Source organism: Netta rufina, assembly GCF_964035555.1.
Source record: "Netta rufina genome assembly, chromosome: 29".
NCBI classification, from domain to species: domain Eukaryota; kingdom Metazoa; phylum Chordata; class Aves; order Anseriformes; family Anatidae; genus Netta; species Netta rufina.
This window is the reverse complement of record NC_140153.1, coordinates 1,061,373-1,089,367: the sequence shown is the minus strand read 5'-3', so window position 1 is coordinate 1,089,367 and position 27,995 is coordinate 1,061,373. Positions and strand designations below refer to the sequence as shown.

The 27,995-nt window shown below is 57.7% G+C and overlaps 3 protein-coding genes across 5 annotated transcripts; 1 reads left to right on the top strand and 2 right to left on the bottom strand.

Moving 5' to 3' along the window:
• Positions 1–23: 23 nt before the first annotated feature.
• On the bottom strand, positions 24–8,127 carry UBE2Q1 (ubiquitin conjugating enzyme E2 Q1). Its single transcript, XM_084303199.1, has 13 exons — positions 7,742–8,127; positions 6,957–7,061; positions 6,568–6,672; positions 6,117–6,167; positions 3,913–4,053; positions 3,311–3,395; positions 2,778–2,838; positions 2,150–2,240; positions 1,991–2,049; positions 1,651–1,699; positions 1,291–1,386; positions 878–944; positions 24–449 (listed from the first exon to the last, which is right to left on the bottom strand). Exons 1-13 carry the CDS (start codon positions 8,021–8,023, stop codon positions 418–420), a joined length of 1,224 nt encoding a protein of 407 aa, XP_084159325.1. The 5' UTR covers positions 8,024–8,127; the 3' UTR covers positions 24–417.
• Positions 8,128–8,605: 478 nt separating this feature from the next.
• CHRNB2 (cholinergic receptor nicotinic beta 2 subunit) lies at positions 8,606–12,369 on the top strand. Its single transcript, XM_084303195.1, has 6 exons — positions 8,606–8,736; positions 9,429–9,574; positions 9,659–9,703; positions 10,224–10,333; positions 10,444–11,401; positions 12,058–12,369. The coding sequence occupies exons 1-6, from the start codon at positions 8,694–8,696 to the stop codon at positions 12,226–12,228; spliced, it is 1,473 nt and encodes a 490-aa protein (XP_084159321.1). The 5' UTR covers positions 8,606–8,693; the 3' UTR covers positions 12,229–12,369.
• A 1,273-nt stretch (positions 12,370–13,642) lies between these two features.
• On the bottom strand, positions 13,643–26,237 carry ADAR (adenosine deaminase RNA specific). Of its 3 annotated transcripts, none has more exons than XM_084303157.1 (15): positions 26,209–26,237; positions 22,754–24,292; positions 21,371–21,557; positions 21,144–21,301; positions 20,589–20,730; positions 20,182–20,399; positions 19,779–19,935; positions 18,597–18,795; positions 17,905–17,998; positions 16,365–16,493; positions 16,127–16,260; positions 15,786–15,968; positions 15,185–15,297; positions 14,660–14,787; positions 13,643–14,382 (listed from the first exon to the last, which is right to left on the bottom strand). In XM_084303157.1, exons 2-15 carry the CDS (start codon positions 24,193–24,195, stop codon positions 14,142–14,144), a joined length of 3,525 nt encoding a protein of 1,174 aa, XP_084159283.1. In that variant the 5' UTR covers positions 24,196–24,292; positions 26,209–26,237; the 3' UTR covers positions 13,643–14,141. The 3 variants fall into 3 exon arrangements, with proteins under 3 accessions (XP_084159283.1, XP_084159282.1, XP_084159284.1); XM_084303156.1 differs by lacking the exon at positions 26,209–26,237 and adding an exon at positions 25,608–25,753; XM_084303158.1 differs by lacking the exon at positions 26,209–26,237 and adding an exon at positions 25,608–25,753 and having other exon boundaries at positions 18,597–18,768.
• Between the last annotated feature and the right edge of the window lie 1,758 nt (positions 26,238–27,995).

Genomic DNA, 27,995 nt, shown 5'->3' with positions numbered 1-27,995 from the left:
AAAAAAGTAGTGAGACCGGTATCTTCAAATTAACAAACTGTAATTTTTCTCCAAAGATACATTTTCCATACACATCCATCATACACTGTAACAAAAAAAAGCAGTGTACATGAAATAAGAAAATAAATTAAATCCATAGCATAGGTAAGGAGGACGCTCTAGACTGGAGTAGAGTCGAAAGTTTCCAGCGATACAAGAGGCTCAAAAGTTTGTTTTAATAAGAATGCCTGCTAGCAAGGGTCCAGCAAGTGTTTTAGGTCAGTCCAACTGCTTAAACAGTTTTCTTTAGAGTTTATAACAGCCATTATTGTCCTGCAACAGGCAGAGCTATTATATCCTGGGAGAAAGCCAGAGAGGCATCGTAAGATCCAAGTACAGCGTTCAGAAGATGAACGGATCGGTCCTGCAGGATCCATGCTAGCCATCTTCCTTGGGTGGTGTGTACCAGCCTGAAACAAGAACAGAGATGCACGAGGGATGCAGCTGTACAGAAACAAATGCCATACCTAGAAACACCTGGCTCTACACCCACAAATACCCAGCAGCACAAGCACGCTGAGTCTGCTCCCACAGGGCTGTGGACAAGAACTGTGCCTGTCCAAAAGGGACCCCAAATTACCGGGGGCTTTCCCTCCACGTTACTTCAAAACACCATGCAAACAGTGCCACGCCGCCTCTAGCCACACCAAAGGCCACCAGCACCAACCTCTGGGGCCAGAGCAGGAATGGCGGAGGGGTGCTGCAGCGTGCTCCCTGCTTTAGCAAGCAGCTGCTGACCGGGAGCATCACCGTGCTCTGGGTGATCTCTGACTTGGGGCAGAAAAGCCTCGATCCAGACCAGCAAAGGGCAAGGCACCCCCTGTCCCTCAGGCCTTACCATTCTTCTCATGGATCTGAACCAGGGACTTGTAGGACTGCTGTGCTCTTGTCAGGCTGTACTGATTCTGCAAGGGAAGCCAGGGTGACAATCAGTCTGGTGTAACAAGCAAGCCATCTCACAGCCCCCCCCCCCACCAACTGCGCTGCCACAGAGCTGCTTGTCTTCTCACCTGCATCTGTTCCCCTCCCAACCACTTCCCCAGTTCCCTTACACAAGGCCAGAGGGGATTTCCCACACACCTGCCCTTCCCTTCCCAAGAAAAACTCCCTGGGCTACAGCACACCCACAGAAGCCAGCCCTCGCGCCGGGCTCTCGGGATCCCAAGTGCCGACGAGCTCCGTTCTGCCTTAGCTGCACAAAGCAGCTGCTGTGTGCCAAGAAGGAGAAGCCCCTGCCTGACCAGCCCCTACCTTATTGGCTCCAAATTGCACTCGCGCTTTCCCTTTCACCAGGGTGGCGCTGATCTGCATAATCACCGACTCGATGGAGTAGGCGCTGCTCCAGCCCTGCGGGACAGAGAGCAACACCAGTGAGGCCGGCACGGACACGAGCAGGGCCCCGAGGCAGGGAAAGGCTTTCCCAAGCCCTGCACAGGCATTGCAGAGCCACGCCAGCTCTCAGCTGCTGGCAGGAGGCGCAGGCAGCAAGAGGAGCGGGATCTGGCTGCCAGCAGATGGAATATGAGGTGTGAGAGGCAGCAGCAGCTACCCAAGAGCACGCTGGCAGCCTTTGAGCCCCGGGTCTTTCGCAGGGTCACCCATGGTACCCACCTGTTTTGTGAGTAGCTCCATGCAGATGGCACCACCACCCAGAACATACCTTGGGGAAAGAATTGGGGAAAGTTACGTGAGAGATGGACACAGCCTCACCCACCCGGTGCTCTGCTAATGAGCCATTTGCTCAGAGAGGATCTCTCAGGGAAGACAATACACAAAAAACCATCCACCAACCCTGTCGGTACTTCCCGGGAGGGTTACTACATGTTACTACTCGTACCACAAAGGTGACAGGACTTGCAGCACTCCCCAGCGGATAAACTCTTAATGAAAACCTCTCCAAAAACCAGAGCTAGAGACCCCAGAGAGGAGAGCCAGGCAAAGAGTTACTCACCCCCCAGACAGCACAGGGGACACGACCCTTACGAATGGTGGATCAAAAGGAAAGTTGTCCTGGAACAAGAGAAGGAAGCAAAGCCATTGAGAAACTTCTCCTCTGATGACTCACTGAAGCAGGCGTGCATCGAGGATGACAGGTTTTGGGAGGCCTTACTTTAAAGGAGAAGTTTAGGAGGATGAAATCTGTTCCTTCTTTCTCTTTGAGGATCTGGAGATCATTGTGCAAAGCGCTATCCTCGTCAACCCTGCCGAAGGAAAACCCCAGAGGCTCAGAGTCAAGGTCACGCTCGTCAAGTCAGCCACGCTCCCTGCCAGTGAAGCCCAGAGCTACCGTACCTGACAACCTGGCTGCCACGTGGGCCCTCAGGTTCACCCCCAGAGGGCAGTGACAGCATGCGCTGCCAGCATTCTGCTCCTGGTTTCCAGAGAAGGCCATCACACACCCTTTTTGCATGCCAGCTTAAATATAAAGACTGCCTGGCCCAAGGAAAAGGCAGCACTGGTGTCTGGAGGGTGTGAAAGCTCGGGGTTTTGCCTGATGCACCTCTTCCAGGACTCTAGGAACAGCAGACAGACTTGCAGAGCCCTCAGATTATCTCATCTGTCTCTGGAGATGATGCCTCCTCCTTTCTGGTGCACAGACAGCAAGCGAGCTGCCCGTGGGACTAAGAGGCTAACCCCCGCTCTGCCAGGTGCCCCCCTGCCCTGCTCGCTTCCCCCCAGCTCATGAGGATGTTTTGGTCCCACCACCAAGATCCGTGACCCCAAGCTGTGCCACCTACTTCAGGATTTTGACGTTCCAATCGTACAGGCTGTCATTCACTAGTTCAACTGCATAGTATCCTGCAAGGCAGAGGAGAGGTGTCAGCACAGGAGGAACTGGAGGGGGCTGAGCCACCCCCTGGACTCCAAATCCCCTGCAGCACAGCCTCAGCCTGGCACGGGCTCCCCTTTGAAAAGGGCATCCTGACGGCAGCGGTTTGGGGAAGGGGTGTGGGTGACGTGGCCCACAAAGCCCTTTACACATGGCAGGGTGGAACAGCTGAAGGCATCAAAAACCAGCTTCTGTCTCAGAAGCCCTCCCACCCACGGCAGGCTCCTCACTTCCATCCAGCACAGACGGGGAACAGACACCACAAGAGGCTGCTCTGCTCGCTTTTGAGCCACAGCAACCCAAGGCCTGAGATCCTCCCCCCAGCAACACCACAGAGCAAAAGGATCCAGCTCTGAGGCCCCTCCGGTGCTGCCCAGAACGAAGGGCAAGGTCCCCACAGCCAGCAGCCCCCTCCCTCCCTCCCTCCCGCTCCGCACTTACCGCCCTTGAAACTTGGTGATCGGTAAATATCCCTGAGCTCCTTCATTAGCCGGTCAGTGGCCTGCACAGACCCAGACACTGCACCCTGCAAGGAATGGGGGGGCTGCACTGTTACACTGCTCCCACCGCGGCCGCAGCTGGATGAAGCAAATGCCCGAGCCAAACTGCCCAGCCTCGAAACCAGACCTCGCTGCGCCCCCACCTCGCTCAAGTTTTCCCCTTTCTCTCCACAGAAACTCCCTTGCCCCAGACAAACACGCCCCAGGTGGTGCAGCTGCAGCAGAAATACCTCCCTGCCCCCCCTGCTGCAGGAGACCCCAGCCCAGGGGTATACAAGCACAACCCACCAACCTTCTCCAGGACCCAGGGCGAGACCCAGCTCCTGGGAATCCCAAATCCCGGCTGCCCTGTGTGGCACCGCTGCCTCAGGTGCACGGGGCTCACCCGAAGCCTGGGGGCACTGCTCCAGCCCACCCCTGAGCTGCTGCTGTACCTCTGGCCAGAGCTGGCCCCTTTGATTTGGGGCTAGCAGGCGCCTCCAGCGCTCCTGCCCTTGGGTCCCTCTGCTTCCCCAACCCTCCCGCCCTCCAGGTGACACGTACATTTAAGTAATCTTGCCTCTGGTTCTTTTTTATTTTCTCTAGAATGGCCAGGTTTTCCTTCCCAATGCCTTCATCCTCTGTTTTCTTCCCATCTGCTGGCTCTTCCTCTTTCATCTCATAGTGGTCCAAGTCCTCCGTGTCCTGCGAAGGGGAGAGGTGAGCTAGCAAGAGACCCACCCTCGCTCCTCCCTGCTCCGAGCGGCGTAGAGCCGAGGTGTCCCTGGTGCCCATTTCCCCCCCCCCAGGAAATCCCAAGTGCAGACACCGTGGTGGAAGACACAAGGGCTCAACGCAAGGCCTGGGCACGCTCCATAAAGAAGTTTTGGGCCCCAGCAGCCCTCCTGTGCCAAAGCCAACAGGCAGAGAGGCACACTTCCCTTTCCAGATTTAAATTGGGCTCCTACAAGCTCTTTGTTCACTGGGTTCTTCTCTGCCAAGCCTCATGCCTGTCCACAATCAGCCACTAATCCTACGCCTGCTCCCCAACAAGTCCCGTGGAGCTGCAGGGTGCTGCATCTCGGCAGGAGCAGGGCTCAAGCAGCCCCGTGCTGCTTTCTGGATGCTGGAACACAGCACGGCACGAATATCCCTGCTCTGTGACCAAGCTCCCAACACAAACGGGTCACCAGAAGCACAGAAAGGAGAGACTCGCTCACACCACTCACAGGATGTTCTCCCCTCCAAGAGAGGCCACGTTTCAGGCTGCACCCAGAGGCCCTTTTACGATCAGCTCAGCTCTCCCTGCTCACAGCGAGCTCCTGATGCTCCCCCAGCAAGGGCAGAGGATCAGCCCCTCGCCCCCTTCCCCTGCGCTCACCAGGCTGACGTGCACGAGCCCACCGATGGCAATCAGCAAAAAAAAGAGCCACAGCAACCAGCGGCTGCTGCAGATGGTGCTTGGGCAGCACGCAGCCGCTGTCACCACGTCAGCATGCGGGGTTTGGCTGCCTGCAAGGGGCTGCGGGCACACAGAGCTCCGGCACTGGTCTAAAATCCTCTGAGCAAGTGTTTACTTCGGCCTCGCTGGGCTGGCTGCTGCTATTCTGGCTGAGCAGCGTTTTGGGAAGGGCTTTGACATTTTTAGATCGTCACCCAGGAAAATAGATCCTCCTCGAAAATCCCTCGAGTGGATTAACCTGTATAATGCATCTCTGCACCAGGGCACGGCTCCGCTGCTCTGCTCATCAAGCCCAGGCCGGCAGATCTCGCTGCTCAGCGAGAAACCTTTGCTCTGAAGGAGCGCGCTGCGTGCTGTGTGACACGAGCTGTTGGCAGGGAGCACAAGTGGGAACGCTCGCTGCCAGTCCTCACATCCTGAGCGTTTCTTTTCCAGCTCACAGGAGCGTGACAACTTACCCGCCGCCACTTTGCTGGGAAGCAGCAGGTCTGCAGACAAGCGGGGTTATTCGTGGTAACACTCGGAGCCTCCACGTTTCCCCCGGGGTCCCTCGCGAAGGCTGGCCTCAATTTAACAAGCCGTCAGCTTCGCTAAAACCCCGCCAGCTGCTGCCAAGTGACCTGCCCCCAGGTTCTGCGGCGCTGCTGAGGAGGTGCGCAGGCCTCGCGCGCCCAAGGAGAAGTGCACCGCGAAGTGTCACCATGGAGATTCAAGATTATTCCACCCACTTCTAGAGATCTCTAAACCACAAACCAAACAAGCGAAGCCTGTGGGTTCTGCAGCGTGATATTCTCAGCCTGCAGTGAAGAACGGCCTCCCCTGCCTCTCCTGGTGGCTCTGCTGCTCGCACACGGAGCCATCCCACCTCATCCTCTCTGCGGCGCGATTCCCCCATCAGCGGCGGGAGCTCAGCCCCGCGCCCCTCTGACATCAAACTGCTGCAGAGGAAATCTCAGGCTCTCCAGCACAGCAGCACAACCAGAACTTGCCCGAGGGGCTCCATCCTCACTCAATTTACCTGCCCTCAGAGGCCGCAGCAGCATCCCCGGGCTGCCGCAGTCCCCTGTGTCCTGTCAGCGCACTGCTCCCAGCTGGGGCTCAGGACCCAGGTCCCCAGTAGCAAAAAGCTGGGGAAAAATCCAGCTTCTGAGCCTGGATGGCTTCAGCAGGCCCTATCCTGTCCGCACTGTGCCAATTCCTCCCCCCCTGGACCTCTGTGGCTCAGCACCTCCCGTCAGGCAGCTCACAGCAGGTCGCTGTGCTCAGCTCCCGGGCGCGCGCCCTCACGCAGCGAGGAGACGCTCACCTCCGGCATCTCTTCGTCTTCCTCTTCAGAGGACACCTCTTCCTGCGTGCTCTGCGAGGACAAAAGGGCAGAGCCCGCACCGTTAGCTTCCCCTGGCCACGCTCCCCTGCCTTCCGCGGCACTTCCGAGGCAGGGATTTACAAACGAGCAGAGCCAGGGTAAAAGCAGAGCGAAGCTGAGGACCTTTACAGGCACCTGCAGCAGAGCAGCTGGGCAGGGATGAAGGGAGGGAAGCAGCGGAAATAAATCAGATGAATAACATCTGAGGTGTCAGGCCAGGGGGGCAGAACCCAGAGCCCGAGCTGGCCGGGCAGCAGCGCTACCAAGGAGAGGATTCCACCCCAGGGAGGGGAGGAAAAACCCCGCACCCGCCGTGCGTTAGGAAGCCGCAGCCTTTAAAGCGAGGCAGCTCCTTCTATCGTCTCAGGAAACCGCGTCCCAGGTTCCTCACCTGTTCTGCCGGCAGAGGCTGGTCCAACATTTCGACATCTGGATGCTGGGGGAGGTTGTACAGTTTGCACAGGTCTGAAATTATTCGCTTCAGGTGCTGCAGAAGCTGCCCGGAGAACAGAGGAGTGTCACAGCGACACTGAGGCCGCACACGGAGCTGGACCTCAGCCACCCTCAGCACCGCCACTGCCTCCCCTCCCAAGCAAGCAACGGCCCCAGGAGGGCTCCTTCCTACCCCGCCCTGCTCCAGGGGAGCAAAACCACCCGGGAGAAGTTGGAGCTGCTCAGCCCCAGCAACCTAACCCCTAAAAGCCCCAGGGGCTCAGCGCAGGCACTGGGGAAGCAGCCGGCCCCTCGCCACCCCCCCTCCCCACGCAGCTGCCCCCTCACCAGCGTGTTGCCCTTCCTGACTTCCACCAGCCGCTCCAGGATAGCTGCCAGGTTGGGGTCGTCCGACTCCACGGACCAGATCGGGGGGACAGCTGGGTACGACTCCTGGGAGCAAGGAGAAAGCGTTGGAGAGACCCCAAACCGCCCCAGTCCCACAACCCCGGTCAGCCTGGGCCCCACACCGCTCCTCCCCGCGAGCCTGGAGCAAGGGGAGAATTTGGGGGGGAATTTCGGTTGCCCCTTTGGCTCCTGGAGCATTTGGGGGCTGGGAGTGATTAACGGGGGGTACCGAGGGTGCTCCAGGCTACCGCAGAGGCTGCTCGCACCGCAAGCTACGGGACCCACACCATGGGAGGCTCACAGGTGTGGTGCCCGAGGGCTGCTTGGGGCAGTGCTGCCACGCTTTGTGCCCCCGTTCGGCCCCAAGTACCCGGGACAACGGAAAAAGGGAAAAAGCCCCCGGGGACCGGGCCAGGAGGGTGCCGGTTGGTGTAAATAACGGGCGGCAGCAGCAGGCACCTCCCCGGGGCCCGGTGGCACCCCGAGCCCAAAGTTGAGGCCCCGGGGGGGGGTTCCCGGTGCCCGTGAGCCCCCTACCCGGGGACAGCAGCCGGAGCTGCTCCGAGGACCCGCCCGGTAACGGCCGCCCCGGCTCGCCCCGTGCCGCACCGGGGCCGGGCCCCGCGCACCGGTTCCAGCGGGGCCGGCGGGGGCCGCCAACGCTCGCAACGGCGCCGAGGGCCTGTCGGGGCCTGTCGGGGCCGTCCCGGCTGCCCGGGGCTCACCGTGATGTTGCAGTGGATGCGGACGGGCCCCGGGGGCGGCCCCCGGGACGCGGAGCCCCCGGCGCGGGCCCCCGGCCCCGGGACGAACTCGCAGCTGATCTCGTCGGGGCAGGCGCTGCCGATGCGGAACCGCTCGTGGCCCCGGTGGAAGATGGACTCGAGCAGCCGCAGCTCCCGCTTCAGGAGCCGCCCGGCGGGGGCCGCCCCGGCTCCGCTCCGCCCGGGCCCCCCCCCCGCCGCCGCCTGCGACCCCGCCGCCTCCTCCGCCCCCGCCCGCTGCATCTTCCCATGGAGGGACCCGAGGGACCCGCTCCGCCGCCACCGGCCCCGGGCCCCGCCGCCGCCGCCGCCGCAGCCCCCGGAGCCGGCCCAAGATGGCGGCGGGACGGCCCCGCTCGCCGGAAGTGACCCCTCCCGCCGCCGCGGGAAGGGGCGGGGCGGGGCGCCGGAAGCGCGAGCGGCGCCGGGCGGGGCGGGCGGCACCGCGCCGGAAGTGACGCGGGGAGGAGGTGCGGACCGGGAGGGGGCGGGGCGGGGCGGGGCGGGGGGGCGAGGCCCCGCCCGGCGGGAGGAGGGGCGCGGGGGGGTCACGTGGTCCCCGGGGAAAGGGGGCGGGGCTTGCTGAGGGGGCGGGGCCTGCGGTCCCGGTTGGGGGGGGAGGTCCCGGTTCGGGGAGGGGGGTCCCGGTGGGGGGGTCCCGGTGGGGGGGGTCCCGCCCGGCCCCGGTGCCCCCAGCCCCACCCCCGCCGCTGTCTCCGCCCCTCCCCGGTGTTCCCGGCGGAGCGGCGCGGGGCGGCCCCGGCTGAGCTCCCGGCACCGCCTCCCGCCCGGGGCCGCCCCGCCCGGGCCGCCGCCGCCGCCGGCTCCAGCACCGCGGAGAGCGCGGGGGCAGCACCGGGGACAGCGCCCGGGCACCGGCAGCGGGGTACCGGCACCGGCACCGGCAGCCCCCATGGCGCTGCTCCGCGTCCTCTGCCTCCTCGCCGCCCTCCGACGTAAGTGCGGCCCCGAACCGGCACCGGCACCGGGAGGGGAGGGAGGGGAGGGGGTGGGGAGGGGGCAGCGCCGGGCAGCGGGCGGGGGGCTCCGGGCCGCCGACAACGACCCCCGCACGGCCCCGGGCCGGCCCCGCCGTGTCGGTAGGGGGGGGACCCCCGGGGCTCCCGGTCCTGCCCCCCGGTACACCCCCGCCCCACCGCGCTCGCCCCATTGCACCCCCACCCCTCACACCCCCACCCCACACACCGCCACCCCCTCACCCCATTACACCCCCACCCCATGCACGCCCACCCCATACAACCCCACCTTACTGTAATCACCCCACTGCGCTCCCCCCATATGCTCCCACCCCACCACACCCCCACCCCATCACACCCCTACCCCATACACCCCCATTACACCCCCATTACACCCCCACCCCACACACCTCCTCACACCCCTACCCCATACAACCCCATTACACCCCCACCCCATTACACTCACCCCATACACTCTCACCCCATACACCCTCATTACTCCCCCACCCTGTACACCCCCACCCACCCCTCACCCCCTACACCCCCACCCCATACACCCCCATTACACCCCCACCCCATACACCCCCACCCCATACACCCCCACCCCATGTACCCCCACCCCACACCCCCCCGTTACCCCCCACACCCCCACGCCCCGTCTGGCCCCGCAGGCAGCCTGGGCACGGACACGGAGGAGCGGCTGGTGGAATACCTGCTGGACCCGGCGCGCTACAACAAGCTGATCCGCCCGGCCACCAACGGCTCGCAGCTGGTCACGGTGCAGCTCATGGTGTCGCTGGCACAGCTCATCAGCGTGGTGAGTTGGGGGGGGCTCGGCCCCACGACCCCTGCCCCGCGCCACCACCCCGATAACCCCGTAACCGGGCCCCTCTCTCCGCAGCACGAGCGGGAGCAGATCATGACCACCAACGTCTGGCTGACCCAGGTGAGGGAGCCCCTGCCCCAAGACCCCCTGCCCTGGAACCCCCTGCACCAGGACCCCTGCACTAGGACCCCTTAACCAGGACCCCCTTAACCAGGACCCCCTGCCCCGGGACCCCCTGCCCTGGGACCCCCTGCACTGGGACCCCTTAACCAGGACCCCCTTAACCAGGACCCCCTGCACCAGGACCCCCTGCACCAGTTCCCCTGCACCCTGCCCCATGCAGCCTTCCCCCCCAGACCTCCATGCACCCTGATTTAGGACCCCCGTGCCCCCTGCCCTAGGACCCTCCCCATTTCCCTGCCACAGGACCCGCACCCCGCTTGCCTGGGGACCCTGCACCCTGCTGTGGGACCCCCCAGATTAGAAACCCCTGTGCTCCCTGCCCTGGGACCCCCAGCCCCCCAGATTCTGGACCTCCACGTCCTCCTCCCTGGGACCCCTCCTGTGCCCTGGGACCCCCCCTGTGCCCCCCTGTGCCCCCTGCCTGTGGCCGGGCTGGGCTGAGCGTGGGTGCCAGCAGGAATGGGAGGATTACCGCCTCACCTGGAAGCCGGAGGACTTCGACAACATGAAGAAGGTCCGCCTGCCCTCCAAGCACATCTGGCTGCCTGATGTGGTGCTCTACAACAAGTAGGTGTTGTTATTTTTTTGGAGGGGGGGGCTGTGCACACCCCAACCCCACCTGAGGCACACTGCACTGCTGGGGCAGGGCTGTGGCTGACTGCATCCCTTTGCCCTAGCGCTGACGGGATGTACGAGGTGTCCTTCTACTCCAACGCGGTGATCTCCTACGACGGCAGCATCTTCTGGCTGCCCCCGGCCATCTACAAAAGCGCCTGCAAGATCGAGGTGAAGCACTTCCCCTTCGACCAGCAGAACTGCACCATGAAGTTCCGCTCCTGGACCTACGACCGCACGGAGATCGACCTGGTGCTGAAGAGCGAGGTGGCCAGCCTCGACGACTTCACGCCCAGCGGCGAGTGGGACATCGTGGCGCTGCCGGGGCGGCGCAACGAGAACCCCGATGACTCCACCTACGTGGACATCACCTACGACTTCATCATCCGGCGCAAGCCGCTCTTCTACACCATCAACCTCATCATCCCCTGCATCCTCATCACCTCCCTGGCCATCCTCGTCTTCTACCTCCCGTCCGACTGCGGCGAGAAGATGACGCTCTGCATCTCCGTCCTGCTCGCCCTCACCGTCTTCCTGCTGCTCATCTCCAAGATCGTGCCGCCCACCTCGCTGGATGTGCCGCTGGTGGGCAAGTACCTCATGTTCACCATGGTGCTGGTGACCTTCTCCATCGTCACCAGCGTCTGCGTGCTCAACGTGCACCACCGCTCGCCCACCACGCACACCATGCCGCCCTGGGTGCGCACCCTCTTCCTTCACAAGCTCCCGGCGCTGCTCTTCATGAAGCAGCCGCGGCAGAACTGCGCACGGCAGCGCCTGCGCCAGCGCCGGCACACCCAGGAGCGCGCCGCCGCCACGCTCTTCCTCCGGGCCGGCGCCCGTGCCTGCGCCTGCTACGCCAACCCCGGGGCCGCCAAGGCCGAGGGGCTCAACGGCTACCGGGAGCGGCAGGGGCAGGCGCCGGCCCCCCCGGCCCCCTGCGGCTGCGGGCTGGAGGAGGCAGTGGAGGGCGTGCGCTTCATCGCCGACCACATGCGCAGCGAGGACGATGACCAGAGCGTGAGTTGGGGCAGGGCTGTGGGGTGCACGGGGAGCTGGGGGGTGTCTGGAGGGCTGCGAGGTGCATGTGGGGCTGTGGGATACAGGCAGGGGTGTGGGCAGGGATATGGGGTGCACGCGGGGCTGTGGGGTGCACGCATGACCGCGGGGTGCCTGTGGTGCAGCGTGTGCGTGCTGGTGCCCGGCTGCACCCGGGGAAGGGACGTGCACTCCTGCACACCACCACCAGCGACGTCCCTGCCTGGCCACATCCCTGGGGCCCCTTGGGACCCCATTCCTGGCCCCAACCCCACTGCTGCAGCCCCTTCCCCAGGCCCAGCAGGATGCGGCTGCTCCAGCCCTGGATCCCAGAGGGCTGACCCCATGCAGCCACCACAGCAGCACCGTGAGGCTGCAGATTTCAGCGCAGGCAGGCCCGGCTGGGGCTGCTCAGCAGCGAGCTGAGTTTTCCGGGCTCAGCAGAGGGGCTGGGGCAGGGCCCTGGGGCTGTGCTGCGGGCTAGAGGCAGCTCCAGGAGCCGCAGTGCTGAGGGTGCAGATTTGGGGCTCTGCAGAGCAGCGAGGAGCTGAGCCTGCGGGGACACGGGCAGGGAGAGCAAGGCTGGTGCGAGGCAGCTCGACCCCAGGGCTGACCGAGTTTCTCCTGGCCCCGTGCAGGTGAGTGAGGACTGGAAGTACGTGGCCATGGTCATCGACCGCCTCTTCTTGTGGATCTTTGTCTTCGTCTGTGTCTTCGGCACCGTCGGCATGTTCCTCCAGCCCCTCTTCCAGAACTACGCCACCAACTCCCTGCTGCAGCTCGGCCAGGGCACCCCCACCTCCAAATAGTGCCGGGGGCCACCCGCCCTCCCCGCCAGCCCCCAAGTGCCGGGGGCAGTGGGGGACTGTGGGCTCACTGCCCGTGCCCCCCGGCGGAGCCAGGTGGGCAGGTCCTGGGGCTGGGCGCTGGGCTCCAGGCAGCCACTGCAAACCAATAAATACTCACACAGGAGGGAACTGCTTCATTTTACTTTTCATTTCATCCCACACCGCTCCCCAGAGGTGCTGGCACAGGGCAGGTGAGGGAACAGGATGCGGGCAGGGAGCCCCCCCCAAGCCAGGTAAGAGGCTGGGGGGGGCGATGAGCTGGGAGAAGAAAACCAAAATTGCCAAGGGTTGGAGCGTAGTGGTGGGAAAACAGCTCCTGGGGAAGCGTCTGACTCCTTCCCACGTCCCCATTTTAGCACTGGGTGCTCCCAGCACCTCCCCTGGCGATGCCAAAATCAGGGTGAGGGGCCTGAGCCCCGCATCCCTCGGGGCTCCCTGGGGCTGCGCTGATGCAGCAGCACCAGGAGGAGGCTGAGGCTGCTCCAGCTCCCCGCGGTGAGTGCACTGGCAGCAGGACGCTATTTTTAGGTCTGACCTGGAGGCATGGACAGGGCAGCGAGCACGGCAGTGGTGCCACCATCCCCTGCAAAAACCCAGGCTCAGCCCGCTGAAACCAAGAGCAGCCCTGGGATGAGCTGCAGTCATGATTTATTTTCATTTTATTGTAAATTGGGCAGTTTGAGGCCGAGGGTCGCAGCACGGGGACAGCAGCCCCAGCTGGTCCTGCTGCAGCAGCGCTTCCCGCGCTGGCACTTGCAGGCAGGAATTGGCCTCATGGGGGAACATTTTAAATTGAGTGTTTTCTATAAATACCACTTATCCTCTGTGCAGCCAGGGAGCAAGGAGCAGACAGTGACCAGCAGTGGGTTGCTCTGGGGGAAGCCACACCCCAGAAAGGATTTAAAACCCAGACATTGCACCCAGCCAGAGAAATCCCGGGCTGCTGGAGTTGGTACTCTCCAACCCCCTCCTCTCAAAGTGCTCCATGGTGTGTACAGGACAAGAGCCCCACTTAGCGCAGCAGGCTGGGGGTTTGTCATGCTTTGCCTCACCTTTGGGGTGCAGTTCTGGGTGAGCACAGGACAGGACGGAGAGAGTAGCGACCCACACGGCCTCATGAGAGCCCAAGGAGGGGAGGAGCCCCCCATTCCCCAGCCACAGCACCCAGAGCTGCCAGCAGGATAACAGAGGGGGCATGCAGACTGGAAGGGGACCCAGCCCCAAAACCTCTTGGTTAAACTCAGAACTGCCTGAGTTTTGTGCAGAAAATTCCTTTTCTCATAGCCCTTTTCCCCTCCAAAAAAGCCCTCAGCTCTACCACCCAGGGATCCTTTTTCAACCTGCAGCAATTCACACAGCCGTGGAACAGAACCAGTTAACAATACAGAAAATTTATTAAACAGGGAATGTAACGCTGGCCGCCTTGCAGAGATCAGTCTGTGTCCCAGCCCAGACGGGCTGCCAGTCACCATCCAGAGAGAACAAGAGACATGAAACCAGCCAGCTTTCTCAAAAGAGAGAATTTGCCTCAAAACCTGCCAGAGGGAGCTGCAGTGCACAGTGCAGTGTTTCAGGTTTGCAGTCCAGGAATCCCTCTGGTTTCTTGTGCCTTCTTTTAAAAAAGAGAAGATGCGAACATAAAGCAAAGAGACTAAGCCTGCCCCAGATTAAAAAAAATACAACAAATTCCATGCATGTTTTAAAAGAGAAAAGGCAGGGTCTCAGAGCAACAGGAGCAGAGAGAAGGCAGCCAGGCCTACAGGGGAAACTGCTGCGTCCTACCGACTCCATTTTAAAATGGTGGTGGTGAAAGATGGATGCGTACACCCATGCTCCCACCTGCACACTCAGCCACACACCCACAGGGAATCTCACTATGCATCAAGGAAAGAGAAATTATCTTCCTCTTGGGGTTTGCGGATCCAACTGCCGTAGCCCATCTCTTCTAGCGCGCTGAAGAAGCGCTGCTTAGCTTCTTGGTAGGACGTGGCTGCCTCCTTAGCTTCTGAGTACACCAAGAACTTCTGCAGGTCTTTGCGGTTGTTCTTGGCACATAGCTGCTGGAACAGGGCAAACGTTTTCCTCTTCGACACACGAGACACCTCCAGCTTCGGTCTGAGAGAAAAAGGCAGCCATGTAAGACACGACAGAGACACAAGCAGGAGCAGGGGACATGGGGAACAACCGCACAGTCGAACGCCTGCAAGATCTGGCTCAGTGAGACTGGTGTAGGGCCTGGGCTGGGCAGTGTTTGTTCTGCTTCAAGAATACTGGCTCAAATCAGCTTGAAATTCTCCCTGGACATGATACTGTAACTGCTCGGAGCATACCAATTCTTCATGGCTGCCCCTCTCTCCCCAAGCAGAAAATCAGCATGAAAGACTCCTCTTACCCATCTACTTTCCCTTTTGTGCCATCCAAGACTTCAACTTCGCTTTCATCAGCAAGGCACCAGTTCACCGAAGACTCCTTCGTCTTGCCCGTCTGCCTTGCAGAGTCGTATACGCTGACCCGCCCAACCTGCATTGTCAGGGGTAAAGGAGGGTTTTGTGAGGTGTTAAATCCCAGCTACCCCACTCTGCTCCTTCTGGGAACTGATCGCACTGGGTCTGATCTCATCTGGGACAAGCAAAATCTGAGGCGTTCCTGTTCCCTGTGGAGAGGGGGCTCAGCCTCTCCCAAGCACTAGGTTCTCACCAAGCTGAAGGCTACAGGGGCAACCCTTGGTCTCCTTTCTCCCAGTAACCCACAGACACTGGAGAACAACACAAAGTGCTGGTTTACTGGTCACTACCCTCCTGACCCTGCTGCAGGAGCTCTGTCAGGTGACACCCCTGCAGGGGCCTCAGTGAGGTCCAAGCCCATGGACAGAGGTGGAAGACAGGATGGAAATAAAGAGGTGTCAGGGCCACGGTACCTCAGGGTGGTTGATGTGATACGGAGCCTGCAGCCTCTTCTGCAGCACGTCCCCATCTCGCACCATGCGGCAGCAGATTGCACGCGTCAAGTGGCCCTGGCTGTACAAGTAACCTGTGAAGATGCACACGAAGGCATTAGGAAACAGGGAACTGCACAGGTAATAGACAAGACACACACCGAGAACCACAGCACATCCCACAGTCTACAGAAAGCTGGCAGCCACAGGGATCAGCAACAGCGACCTCCTCATTGCTACACGTCCCCTAGATGTGTAAGATGATTTATAGACTGCAACGTTTATCACCAGACACATCCAGGCAATTTTTGTCTCACCCTCCTAGATCACATGTGCCTTCTAAAAATCGAGAACCCTGGAGAAAAACCTCTCTCCACCTACTACATAAAATCCACAAACTCCCTTAATACTTCAAAACAGAACAGCTCTGCCAAGAATGGCGTTTCGGTCTGTTACTCCTACAGCCTCCACAAACGAGCTTTTCCACCCCTGTGGGAGGCAGGGTATTTGTCAGTGCAGCCCATTTCTAAGCAGCAGGGCAGCACAGCTGTCCCAACCCAGAAAGAACCGGTGGGTCTCATACCAAGTGTAACAGAACTGAGATAAACTGGCTCTATGAAGTGTGACAGCAGCGCTCCTTGCAAACCGAGTACATTCCAGCGTAAGATTTTGTCACTGCAGGACATGGTGCGCAGCCTCTCCCCATGCTGGATCCCATCCCAAGTTGGCACAATGTCACTCGACTCCACGGGAATGGTACCTTCCCCTGCACAAGCAAGGAAGAAAGCTTTTCTGTAGAGTCAGGTACTCAATAAACTTCAACACCCCATCAACAGCTGGACGGGAAGTTATCTTCTACACAGGGGCACTGAACGATCTCTGAAGTCAGCCTGGCTCCGCCACGCAGGGAGCAAACACACTCACCATTCTCCACCTTGGTCCGCAGCTTGCCTTGCTTGGGGTTCTCAAAGAGAGGCTGATGCTGAGCTTGCCCCATCACACTCGCCTGATCACTGCAGGATTTATCAAAGAGTGCCCCGTCCCCACAAGGTGCTGTGCTAGAAAAGAAATGCTCCCCAGGTCAGAAGCAGGTTGCAGGAAGCTGCCGTGGCCAGCAGTGCAGCAGCCACACAGGTCACTGCCTGTACAACCCCATACAGACCTGACGTAGAGGTGAAAGGTGACATTGCTCTTTATTTTGAGTCTCTTCTTCCCCGCTGGCTCAAAAATGCTCTCTTCTGCAGAAGAAGGATTAGACGGGTCATACTTCATCAGCTCACTATACAGAAACCTGAAAATAACAGCAGCATACCATCAAAAGGCTGCTTTGCCCCTCTAACAAGGAGTACCTCAGTCCAACCACTGCCACAAACTGAGGACACTGCTCCTCATCCCGCCACACACAAGAGCAAGACAAGGAGTCGTGGTGGGGAATACTTGGCAGCCAACCTACAGCATTTGACACTCCGGACAAGGCACGAAATAAAGCAGATTTCTTGCAATGCTTAAGACATGTAGTAGAAAATGAGTATTCTGTCAGGTAAGCAGACAGAAGCACTGGAAGGGGAGAGAAAGGAGCCTGGCTGGCTCTGCTCTGCTGCTTGCATGCACCTGATCCAAGCGTGAAGACGCCTTCAAGGTTGGTAACCTAGCACCTTTAGTCAGCACCAAGTTCACATTAACAGTAAAAAGCCCCAAAGGCAGCTGAACACAAGCAGAATTGTTAGCACAACCCCACGATCCATTTACAGCGACTGGGTCTTTTATGGCTGCTTCTGTCTGGGAACAGAGGAAAAACCTTGAGGTCTCCAACATGCTGTCAAGGACTAAAGAAAAACTGCGGCTTCACAGAGATTCCTCAAATAAAACCTGTGCAGGCACTTTGCAAGGAGAGGTGGAGCTCACCATTCTTATCTCTGACAGGCTTTGCTGTGCCAAAGCAGCCCAGCAGCCACAGCTGTCAAGATTAATAGCAGAGACAGGCAGTAAGCAAGAGCGCAACGCTCTGATTTTACAGCTTGCTGGGGAGCAGCCCTCAACACCTTCCAGCGCTGAGGAAGACAGATCCTAACAGCAGCAGACAAAGGCTTTACAAAACCAGCTGGCTTCACTGTTCGTAACTGGGAAGGGCAGACAATTATAAAAGGCTTGCCCAACTGCATCTCACTTCAGTTCAAGGAAAGAAAAAAGCGCCATGCTGGATGTTTATGCAAAGATGAGAACAATTGCACTGTTTGGTTTGGGGAAAGCCCCTCCCAACTGATGGAAAATAATTTCTCGCTTCTCAACATGAACACATTTGACAAATTTTCCTGAAGCTTTCTACACCTGTGCCCAGAAAGGTCGCAGCAGGACCTGGCGGGCAGATTCCCCAGCACTCTGACAGAAAGCTGGGCTCAGACTGAAACCACGCTTTGCGTGCTGGCCAAGCAGCCTCTGCAGGAGGCTTTATTTTAAGTACATCCAAAGCAGCCCTTGGGCTCTTGGCAGGTTTCCAGTTCGGTACTAATTTGGGACCATTCAGGCATGGCCCTTTCTTATCAGAAATCATATCCTTCTGTTTAACAACACATGGGTAAACAGCGGCATTAAAGGATCACAGCTACCTCCAAAGGAACCATCACAGCTACATCCCTTTAGGATGGGGTGAGCACCTTTTGGCAGGCACCTCTCCCTCTCCTTTGGGTTTCCCCTTGTCTCACCTCACAAAACCTCTTCGAGAAATGATTTCTGCATGACAGTCATTCACAGTCTCCCCCTTCAAGCTCAGTTCTTCTCCTTTCACACATCGATTACCTGAAAAAAACAAAACAAAACACATCACAGAGTCAACACACAGCTTCACAGAAGAAGTGAGGATTTTTAAGGTTTTATCTTACCTGAGGTTTTACTTCTCTGGGCTTCTGAGTAGCAGCACCCTGACTATGAGATTATCCTGATCCAGGCAGTTAGGAAAATAAGGGACAAAGTACAGGCTACTTTAGGGATAGTGAAGGCTTAGGTTACCACAGTTTTAGGGCAGTGTCCCTTCAAAACCCTCTGTGCTTTTCAACCAACCACTCTGGGTGGAAGCACAGCAGCTAACTGGGAAGAGGCCTAAGGTATACAAAGCTGTGAAACATTGGGGGATCTTGTGCTACACAACGCAGGAATCCACGCTCTGAAGGATGTGCACAGACTAGTGCAGAGCAATGCAAGCAAAGATTAAGAGCAATACAGCTGAAGGCACAATCACTTTGTTCTCTCTCTCTCTAACTAAATCACTTGTGACACTATGCCAGCCCCAGGAGCATTTCTTGCCCTCTCTGAAGAAGCCTGCAGCAATTCCCTACTCATAGCTGACAGGGAAGAGCAGGGGGTTCAGAGATCAGCTCATGCTGGAAGCTGTCCATACCTGTTCCAATGCTGACCACGACTCCCAGGTCGTTGTTTTCCCTCCGCATGATGATGGCAGCCAGGATCTTCCGCCCAAGCAGGCTGTGCTGGATGCGAGCAGTGAGGGCGTTGAAGCGCTGGTGGCTCAGCATGGCCATCTGATCGTGGAGGGTACTGCCACTTACAGGGAGCTGGAACGGGGATGCAGACCAGGATGGCTAAGAGACCACAAGCAGGTCAGTGAACAAAACAGCTCGAGCAGCAGCAGCTAGCCTGAAACACAGCTACCCAAGCAGAAGGCAGGAAGACAAAACACAGACCACAGGGAATGCAATTTTGGGCTGAACACACGGAGAGTATCAAGGGGTGGGTGAGGTTCTTTTGGTTATTTCTGGGGAAATACTCTCCAACGCGCTGAGCTCCGCTTTAAGCACGTCATCAACAGACAGCAGCAAGCTGTCCTCCTGGCAGCAAGCTCAATGGGCTGAGGAGCGGCCTCCTGGGATTGCCAGGGGGAACTCCACTGCAAAGGAACAAAACCAATCTTGCCCGTTCCCAGAGACTCAGCCGAGGAAATCTGTTACTGGTTTCGCAGGAATTCCTTCTCTGGTTGCCTGTTGGGAGACTGCAAGTCATTCCGTCTCAAACAGGCACTTGCCTCCTCTAGCACTGCTGACTGCCACACTGTCCCTGATGGATTTTCTATTTACAGACACAGCTGCTACACTCAGCTGTGCAGCTGGGAATGCAGCTTTTAAGACACCACAAAACTCAAGTGTGATTTAAAGAAGCACAGGTTTGGGACAGCCATCCTGACACAAACAGGGCTTTGTTCTTATCTGATACACGACTTTTTGAGCTGACATAATGTTTAGTGTACTATGAAGGAATGCAGAATGGAATTACTTTAATGACAAAACAAAAATAAGCACGTTCCTGCTCCACCACAGGAGCATATTTCAGCAGCTTGGGGAAGTATCTGAGGATAACATAGCCCTACAGCAGACACCATCATGAGGGAAGAGAACGTCTATGCCCTGAGGAAACAACTAACCCATTTTAGGAGAGCATCAGCTTATCTACACCTTCAGAGAACAACGATCTCACAGTTGCTCTTGAAGGCATTTTTCTGCTGGACTGAACAGCACAGGACAGGCAGGGGTAAAGAAGCAGCCCCAGCCTTGGAGGAAGAGGACGTTACCTCTGTGATGTTGATTCCCTCCATGCGCTCAGACTTCTCTGTTTCCCCGATCAGGACTCGGAGTGCTGCGTCAGCTGCCTCCTGCTTGCCTTGTTTTTTACTGTGTGCAGTTACAGCTGGGAACCAGCGGCCTCCAACCTTTGCCTGATAGACAAACCTGTAAAGACAGCAGCGCACTTCTGAGAACCTCAGAGGCCCCTGGATTTCAGTCTGCTTTTATATCTCAGTGTAAAAAAAAGAGCAGAGTGGGGGTAGCTTATTGTTGTCTGGACACGAGGTTTGGCAGAGGCAGCAGAATGTCCTGTTGCCACCTTTAACTGTATCAGGAACTTTCTCCTGAAGAATGGATAGAGAACACAACAGCAAAAACACAGTTTCCTCCCCGAGGGATGCAGCTACTTACTTTGGGTCGTGGGGAGGTCCCGACTGGTCAATGAGTTTGAACTCTGCAGCAAAGCCATTAGAGCGGGCGTACTCCAGCAGGCCACTGACAGGGTTGACGTTCAGGTATTTGATGAGCTCCCCAACACCCTTCGCTTTTGCTGCCTTGGATTCATCCGGAGCGATGACCTGTGCCCCACAGCCACGCGTGGACTGCTCACCCTGGGGCTTCACGACAGGCTAGAGCAGAGTTAGACAGGAGAAGGCTGTTAAATACAGAACAGCAGAACAGCTGGTATTACTGCGGGACAAAGCAAACCTCTGCTAGAGCCAGGACATGACTTTGTGGGGTGAAATCCAATGGAATACAAAACAAAGAGGAAATATGACAAACAAAGTACTTGGGTCTTATAAAGAAGCTCTCTGTACCTGTTCAGGTGAGGCACATGGCACAGGCTCTCCAGAAAGAATCTTCATGGCAACTTCTGCTGCCATTTGCTTTGCTCCCTTCTTGCTGTTTCCTACCACAGCAGGGAAAATTTGGTCACCCATTTTCACACAGTAGCTGAACCTGACAGGACATTATAGCATACGAAGAGTGTTAAGCATAGATGTTGCAGTCTGTTTATTACCCCCTTCTCCCAGTTTAAATTAAATCCTTCCGCATTCTCTCTTATTTAAGTCTACCATGACGGCCTCAAACAGTTTGAAATGCCAGTCCAGCACTACCAGGTACAGTACAAGACTAGAAGCTGCTCCTGGTTTGGTAGAACAAACAGCATCCTTTTTCTCTGAGAAAAGGCATTACTTTTGGTCTCTTTCTGGAGGCAGATGTCTTGGAGAAGCGATTCCCAGACTCCTGGGATAAGAGAAGCACTCAGCTAGGTCAGCAATGACCACGGGAACGTGGGTAGCATGCTGAACAGCAAGGACATTAAAGAAATGGTTTCTCTCCTCCCCGTAGTGGACAACGCCATGCCATACCTAGGATCATGAGGTGGGCCGTCCTGAGAAAGCAGCTGGAATTCAATCGTGTTCCCTGATTTTTGTCCATACTCCATTAATATGCTGATAGGGTGCTTCCCGGGAAGCACGTTCAGTTGAGCTGGAGCTGACGATGACTCTGGCTCTGAACGCAAGGGCTACAGAAAGAAGCCAATTTCAGACCAAGCAATGTTTGACCAGACTTACAAACAGAAGACAGGACTCACCAGTTCTGATTCAGAACTGTTGGATGGAAACGGCTCTTCACATTTAATTCCATCGGGCCTTCCGTTCTCTGCTTCTTGCATCAGGACCTTCATAGCGTTAGCTGCTGCCTCCTGCTTAGCAAGCTTTTTGCTCCCTGCTTCTGCTGGTGGGAATCGGCGCCCGCTGATCACTGCCCGGAACTTAAACCTTTGAAAGAAAAAAAACAAGGTTAAACCACGAGGCAAACCCATGGTATTCTCACAGCAAGCAGCTCCTCTTGCAATTCAAATGAGAAGGAACAGCTAGCTGCCACGGACAAAAATATCAGGGATGCCAAGAGCTCTGCATCTGGGCCTTGCTTCATGGCATTTCCAGAGCTGTTCATGAGACATACAGCAGCTCTAGATTTCATTCTGAAAGTAAAGGATGAATTGTCTTGTTCTGCAGTTGCCAAGCCCAAGAAGTGCAATGGCTGTATGCAAATAACAGCTCAGCTACGTCTCCTGCACACAGAGGAAGCTTAAAAGCAGCTTGCAGTTCCATCTGCACCTGGCCATTCAGGGACATCTGTCCCTCCGGCATTTTCCCTGACTACCCAAAGTGCTCGTGAACAACCACCCAGTGCGTTCACACCACCTCAGAGGTGCTGCCACACGTAAACCTCTTGCCTGCGATGTTTTTGCCTCCCTCCTCCTTGTGAGCACTACACGGCTTTTCTCCTGGCCTCCAACTCCTGTGCAGAGGAAACCTGCTTCCAGAAAAAAGGGGTCAAGTGGGATCTGGAAATGGGTTGTGGGGCTGAATCCATTCAGATCACCCCTTACAAAAAAAAAAAAAAAAAGGCTGGGACTCTGTCTTTAGAATTTAGGCCAATTTTCCTGTCTAGCGAGTCTATTGACGTACCCCAGCGTGGCACATACGTACTTTTCACCGTCTCACTGGTGCTCAGGAACAGCCACAATCTGACAAGTGGAGGCAGGACTCCACAAACCGTAGCATCACGCCATACTCTGCTCGCACGGCATCCACTCTGACCTGCTGCACCACAGGGATGTTCTGAGCGGGTTCACCTCATCTAACCCGAGATATCCACGCCCAAGGGCTTTGTTTGGGGTTCCTTTTATACCACTTCCACAGAGAGAACATCCTGACTGCGTTTGGATAAGTGAGAGGCACCCCAGAAATGCCTGTTTTACTCTCTGTAATCTGAAAGTGATGAAATCCAGGCTGCCTGGGGTTAAATTTCATTTTTTTGTTTTTAAGCTGCTACAAGGAATCAGCAAGGCCAACCAGTCCCAATGAGGTAAACATTAAAGAACAGGCCCTTGAGGACAAGGCCAAGGTGGAATTGGTTCAGGTCAGCTTAAACAAAGAGACAGCTCAGGGAAGTTAGGAAATCTTACCGTGGCTCGTGAGAGGGCCCGCTCTGCTCCAGCATTTCAAAGTCACAGTGCTGAGAGGTGTACTGGGAATATTCGGTAAGGCCACTCACTGGGTTCTTCTCCTGACAAGCCAACAGTTTCTCAACAGGCGTACATGGGAAACCAGTGTCAAACTGGGCGGCGTAACTGGGGGAAGCCTGGGAGTTCATGATGGACTCCGACTCCTCAGGCTGCACGTTGATAGTGTTCAGATTGTCTGGGATGTCATCCGAAGCCCACCTGCCATTCTCAGAGCTGTCATAGGTACTGAAGCTAGAAAATACGGGCTTAGCGTCCTCAGGCACGGCTGCTTCTGTGTCACTGTCGCTGCTCTGGTCAGTCTGCCCCACAGCCTGCTGCCCGTTCTCCATACTCGATCCTGCTGCTGGTGAAGCTACAGCCACGGTCACCTCCTGTGGGTCTGCAGGAACAGAGGAAGATGGCAAACTCACCCCAGGCGCAGGATCTGCTCTTCTGGTTGCTGCGCTGGCCTTCAGCCGCATCTGCATCCGCTCGCGTTTCCTGTCGGTCAGGGACCATCGCGGAGGGTTGGAGTTTTCCTTGTGGACGTCGCCCAGCTTCTCCAGGGCGCTGAGGAAGGCGTTAACGTCCTTGGCCTTCGAAAAGCCAATGTTCTTGGCAAGGTTGAGCGCCGTCGTTTCTGCCACCCTGAACAAGTAGTTGCAGATTTTGTCCTTTGTCTCAGCCATCGTGGGGCTGACGTCTCTCGAGCTGGCCGCGCTCCTCTCCCCTCTGCTCTCAGAAGCTGAGGCCGCACTGCCCCCGCCGTGCTCAGGAGGGTTTCTTTCTCTCCCCGTGCTTGGGCTGGCAATCCTCCACAGCGGCGGCGTCTCTTCGCCTTTGTGCAATTTGCCTTCTCTGAGGAGCTTGTACAAAATACGGTTGACTTCTTTCTTTTGAGTTTTAAGCTTCCGTGCAAGATCATAAACTGTACAAGTCTTCCCCACCCCAAGCTGCCTGAAGATATTCAGAATTTCCTGTTCATGGTTCTGCCCAGCAAGAGACAATCGCTGGAAATTCAGACTTATGGTGTCAGAATCTCTCTCCCGGTTCTCCTGATTGTGGTGCTGAGGAGGGCGACAATGCGATGAAGTTTCCACCCGCAGGTACTTGTTGGAGAACCTATGGCATCCTGCTCTGCCACGCCTGGCTTGCCATCTCCCTGCAGGAGCTGCTGCCACAGCCGGCCAGCCTCCAACGCGTGGTTCCTTGTAGGATTGCGGCTCCTGGATTACACAGACTTCGCTGTCCTGCCTTTCTAGGAATTGCTGTCGTGAAAAGGCTTCCCGGTTAGTTTCCCATGAGGTACGGGGGCGGTGAAAGAAACCTGGGTTAGTGCTGGAGAAGTTAGGTCTTGAGCCGGTAAAATATGAGCCTTTGCCTCGAGTGGTGCCTCTGTTCATAGCGCACTGCTGCAGCACGAGGGGGGGCCGGGCTGCCTTCGTCCCGGTAGAAGAGAAGCTGCTGTTCCCTCGGCGCACTCCAATCCTGAACAGGAACCTGCCAGGAGGGGGAAAAACAGGACTTCAAAACCCAGTTACACAATTACAGGCTTCCAGAAACTCAGTCTGAACAGCCTCCCTGCTACCGAGACATCTGAGGCATCTTTGCCTTGCCAAACCTTCCTCTTTCCACAGAGTTTAAATTATTCATGTAAGCACAAATGGCAAATTCTGTCCACCCAGCACAAAATCCAGCAGTTGGGAATCACAGGTGAAGATACCCACGAGAAAATGGCTTAAAAAAAAAAAAGAGTGACCCTCTCTTCTTTTGGGGCTGAATTTCAAGCTGGCTGCATGGAGGCTGTTCGTCTTCTGGCAATGCCTTCTGTCAAAGGCTCACCAGGCGCCTCCAAAACACAAGCAGCTTTCACTTGACTGCCCTCAGGGAGGCGAGAATCACAGCTCTGGTTTGCAGAGAAACAGCGGCACGAGGAGGTGAAGCAGCTCGCACAGGACAGAGCAGAGCTGCAGCGGGCTCAGAGCAGTTTTTAGACTCGTGGCCTGAAGTCTGACACCCTAAATGTACTTTCCTTCCTGGACGTGACCTACAGAGGTAAAGCACCACACTGCACGAGGAGTAAAGTGATAACATACAGAGAAATCGGATAGGTGCAGGCTTCCTAACGGTATGAAAGGTATTTTGGGACTGTGGCCCCAATTTCACTCGCATCTCTGACAGCTGGGCCATCCCCCTGTGCTACAGGGCATAGGTCTCAGCTTTTTACATGCTTTTTAAAGAAAAGAAACCAAGCACGGGATAAAATCTAGCCCTTCCAGCACTGCTGCTTGTGAACCGAGCGGGTAAAAACATGCAACTGATACCCTCCTACCTCCTCGGTGACACCCAGGTCACCTATCCTCACCTACATGGCTCAGGCTTTCTTTGGAAAACTGACTTGGTGAAGAAAGTTCCCTTCCTTCGTACAAGGAAGGAAGCTCCCTCTCCTTCGTGAGAGTTTTGCAGCCACGTGGTGCAAGCTTTGATGGGAGAGGTGTAGGAGCTGGCAGTGACACAGTGACAGGGAGAGAAGGAGGTGGGCTGCGTGCGGGGTAATTCATTCCTAAAGTCATTTAAATAGCAGAATAACAGCAAAATGCACAGAACCGAGTACAGCTCAAGGTCACTGGGGGGTTTCACTCTTTAAACAAGCGGGTTAAAAACCCCTGCCTGCACCCAGCCATCACCACGGGGACTTCATTCCATCCCCACCCCGGGAACACCGCGGGCTCCACGGGAGGGGAGCCCTGAGCTCAGGGCAGGGCTGGCAGAAGGATGAGGGGTTGGGGATTCACCCCCAGGCTGATGCTCTTACCTCGCTCCTGGCCATCAGCTCCCGCAGGCGCCAGGCCCAACCGTGCAGAGTGCAGCAGCACCGGGCCCCACCGGGCACCCCCGCAAGATGGCCGCGAGCTCCCTTTCGGTTTCGGTTCCCGCACCCTCCCCGCCCCAACGGGGGCGGGCAGCGCCCAGGCTTGGCCCCGTGCCCGGGACAGCGGCGGGGAAGGGACGGAGGGGAGGCGGAGGCGCAGGCAGGGCCCGGGGCTGGGCAGCGTTCAGGAAGCGGCTCCCGGCGGGAGCCCCAGCCCGGCCGCCAGCACCGGGGCTCTCCCGGTAGTACCGGGGGCTGCGGGACCCCCGGCCCCTCACGGCCGCCGCTCCGCGGGGCGGCTCCCCAGGAAACTCCGCAGCGGGGACGGCTCCGGGCCCACCGCCTGCGGCCTCCGGGACACCGGGAGGGGAACGGGGGGGGGGGAGCAGCCCCGGGCCGCACCGGGCAGCCCCGGGCCGCACCGGGCAGCTCACGGGGCAGCACGGCCCGGCTCCCCGAGCCTCCCCCTGCCCGCCCCGGGACTGCCGGTGCCGAGCCCGCCCCCCCGCACCCCCCTTCCCCCCCCCCTCCGCCGCCCCCTTACCCCCTCCGCCGCCGTCGGCGCCGCGGCGGGCGCAGGATGATGACGCCACCAGGCCCCGGCTGCGCCTGCGCGCAGCGCCGCGAGGCCGCGCGGCCGCCATCTTCCTTCAGGGCACAGAGCTTCAGGGCCCGTTTGCAGGCCGGGCAACGCATCGCCGCGGCGTGCCCGAAGCCCGGGCACGACACCCGGCTCCGCCACGGGTGTGGGGGGGGGGTGCTACGGGGGTACTTTGTGGCGGGGGGCGGCAGTGGAGGCTCCGGTTTTATCCCGGGGGGCGGTGGGAGCGGCCGCCTCAGGCCTGGGCCCGCACGTGCCCGGCACGGCGCATGCGCCACGGTCCCGCCGCTGGGTCGCGCATGCGCACTGCGCATGGGCCGCGTGCCGGGGGGGGCCCAGTGGCTCCCCGACCCCTGTGGGGCTCCTACCCCAAGGCCCCCCCCCCAAATCCTGCAGCCCCCCCGGACTCCCCCCTCCTCAAAACAGTGACGTTTGGGGACGTTTCTGTGAAGCTTAGGTTCAGGGTTGTTTAGGTTGCTTTTCTTTTTTTTTTTTTTTTCTTTTTTTCTTTTTCTTTTTTTTTCTTTTTTTTCCCTTTTTTTCATTTTTTTTCTTTTTTTTTTTTTCTTTTTTTTCATATGATTCTGGGATTTTTTTTTTTTATTTTTATTTTTTCTTTTCTGGAAGATTTGGGGGTTTGTATTCCCCAGGCCAATTTCTGCATTTTATTTTATTTTATTTTATTTTATTTTATTTTATTTTATTTTATTTTATTTTATTTTATTTTATTTTATTTTATTTTATTTTATTTTATTTTTCTGTAACAGGGATGCTCATTTTCTTAAATAAAAAAAAAAAAAGCCCCCCCCCTCAGTCAGCTGAAATTTTCACCTCTTGATTCCTGGAAGGATTTGGGAGTGCAGAAAGCCCTGCCTGGGATGAGGCTCAGCCCAGAGCCGCAGACACCGGGGTCAGGCGCTCCCAGCCCAGCCAAGCCGCATTTCGTTTCTCACCCACTCATGAGCAGTGTGAATGACTGCGGCATGCAGAGCACAAACCATCAAATCCTCAATCTGTTCCTTTTTTTTTTTTTTTTTTTTTTTCCTCCGTTAATTGCCTGTGATCGCTCTGAAGCTTTAACCCAGCCTCAGTGAATCTGATTCATTCCTGCAGCTCCTGAGGCCCTGCAGGAGGGTTACGGAGCTGCTCCCTGCGGTGTCGGCGTGATTTACCCTGTCTGTGAAATAAATAATCTATAGCACGAGTTATGGAGCCATACATCCTCCTGAATTGCAATACCCCGAATGCGACAGCTAGCCACTTAATCAATACGAGTTCATTCTCCGTTCTCCTCGTTTGTGGAAAATTGGGCAGCCTCCAAGCTGGTTTCCATAGGAACGTGATTTGAGACCGTGCGAGCCGAGCTGCCAGAGGCCCGGCGTTAGCACGGTGGCGTTCTCAGCTTCGTGCTGCCAGAAGCTCCCGGGGCCCCCCCGTATTGCAGTCGCCCAACACTGGGCTCCCGCTCGCTGGAAATGGGCTCGGGGAGTTCATTTGTGCTGGAGATAAGGCGCCGATAACCGCTTCGTGTGCTGCTGTGGCCGAGGCGGAGGCTGCTGCCTGCAGGCTGCTGCCTCCAGCCCGTGGTGGGGGCTGAGGAGGGTCCCTCTGCCCCCCCAGCAGCACCCCACACGAGAGCTGCTGGGGCTCGTCCTGCCCCACGCCCTGTGGGGGCTCCCCCAGGCCCCCACCGGAGGCTTCCCGGAGCCGCCGTCCCCGCGCGATGGCAG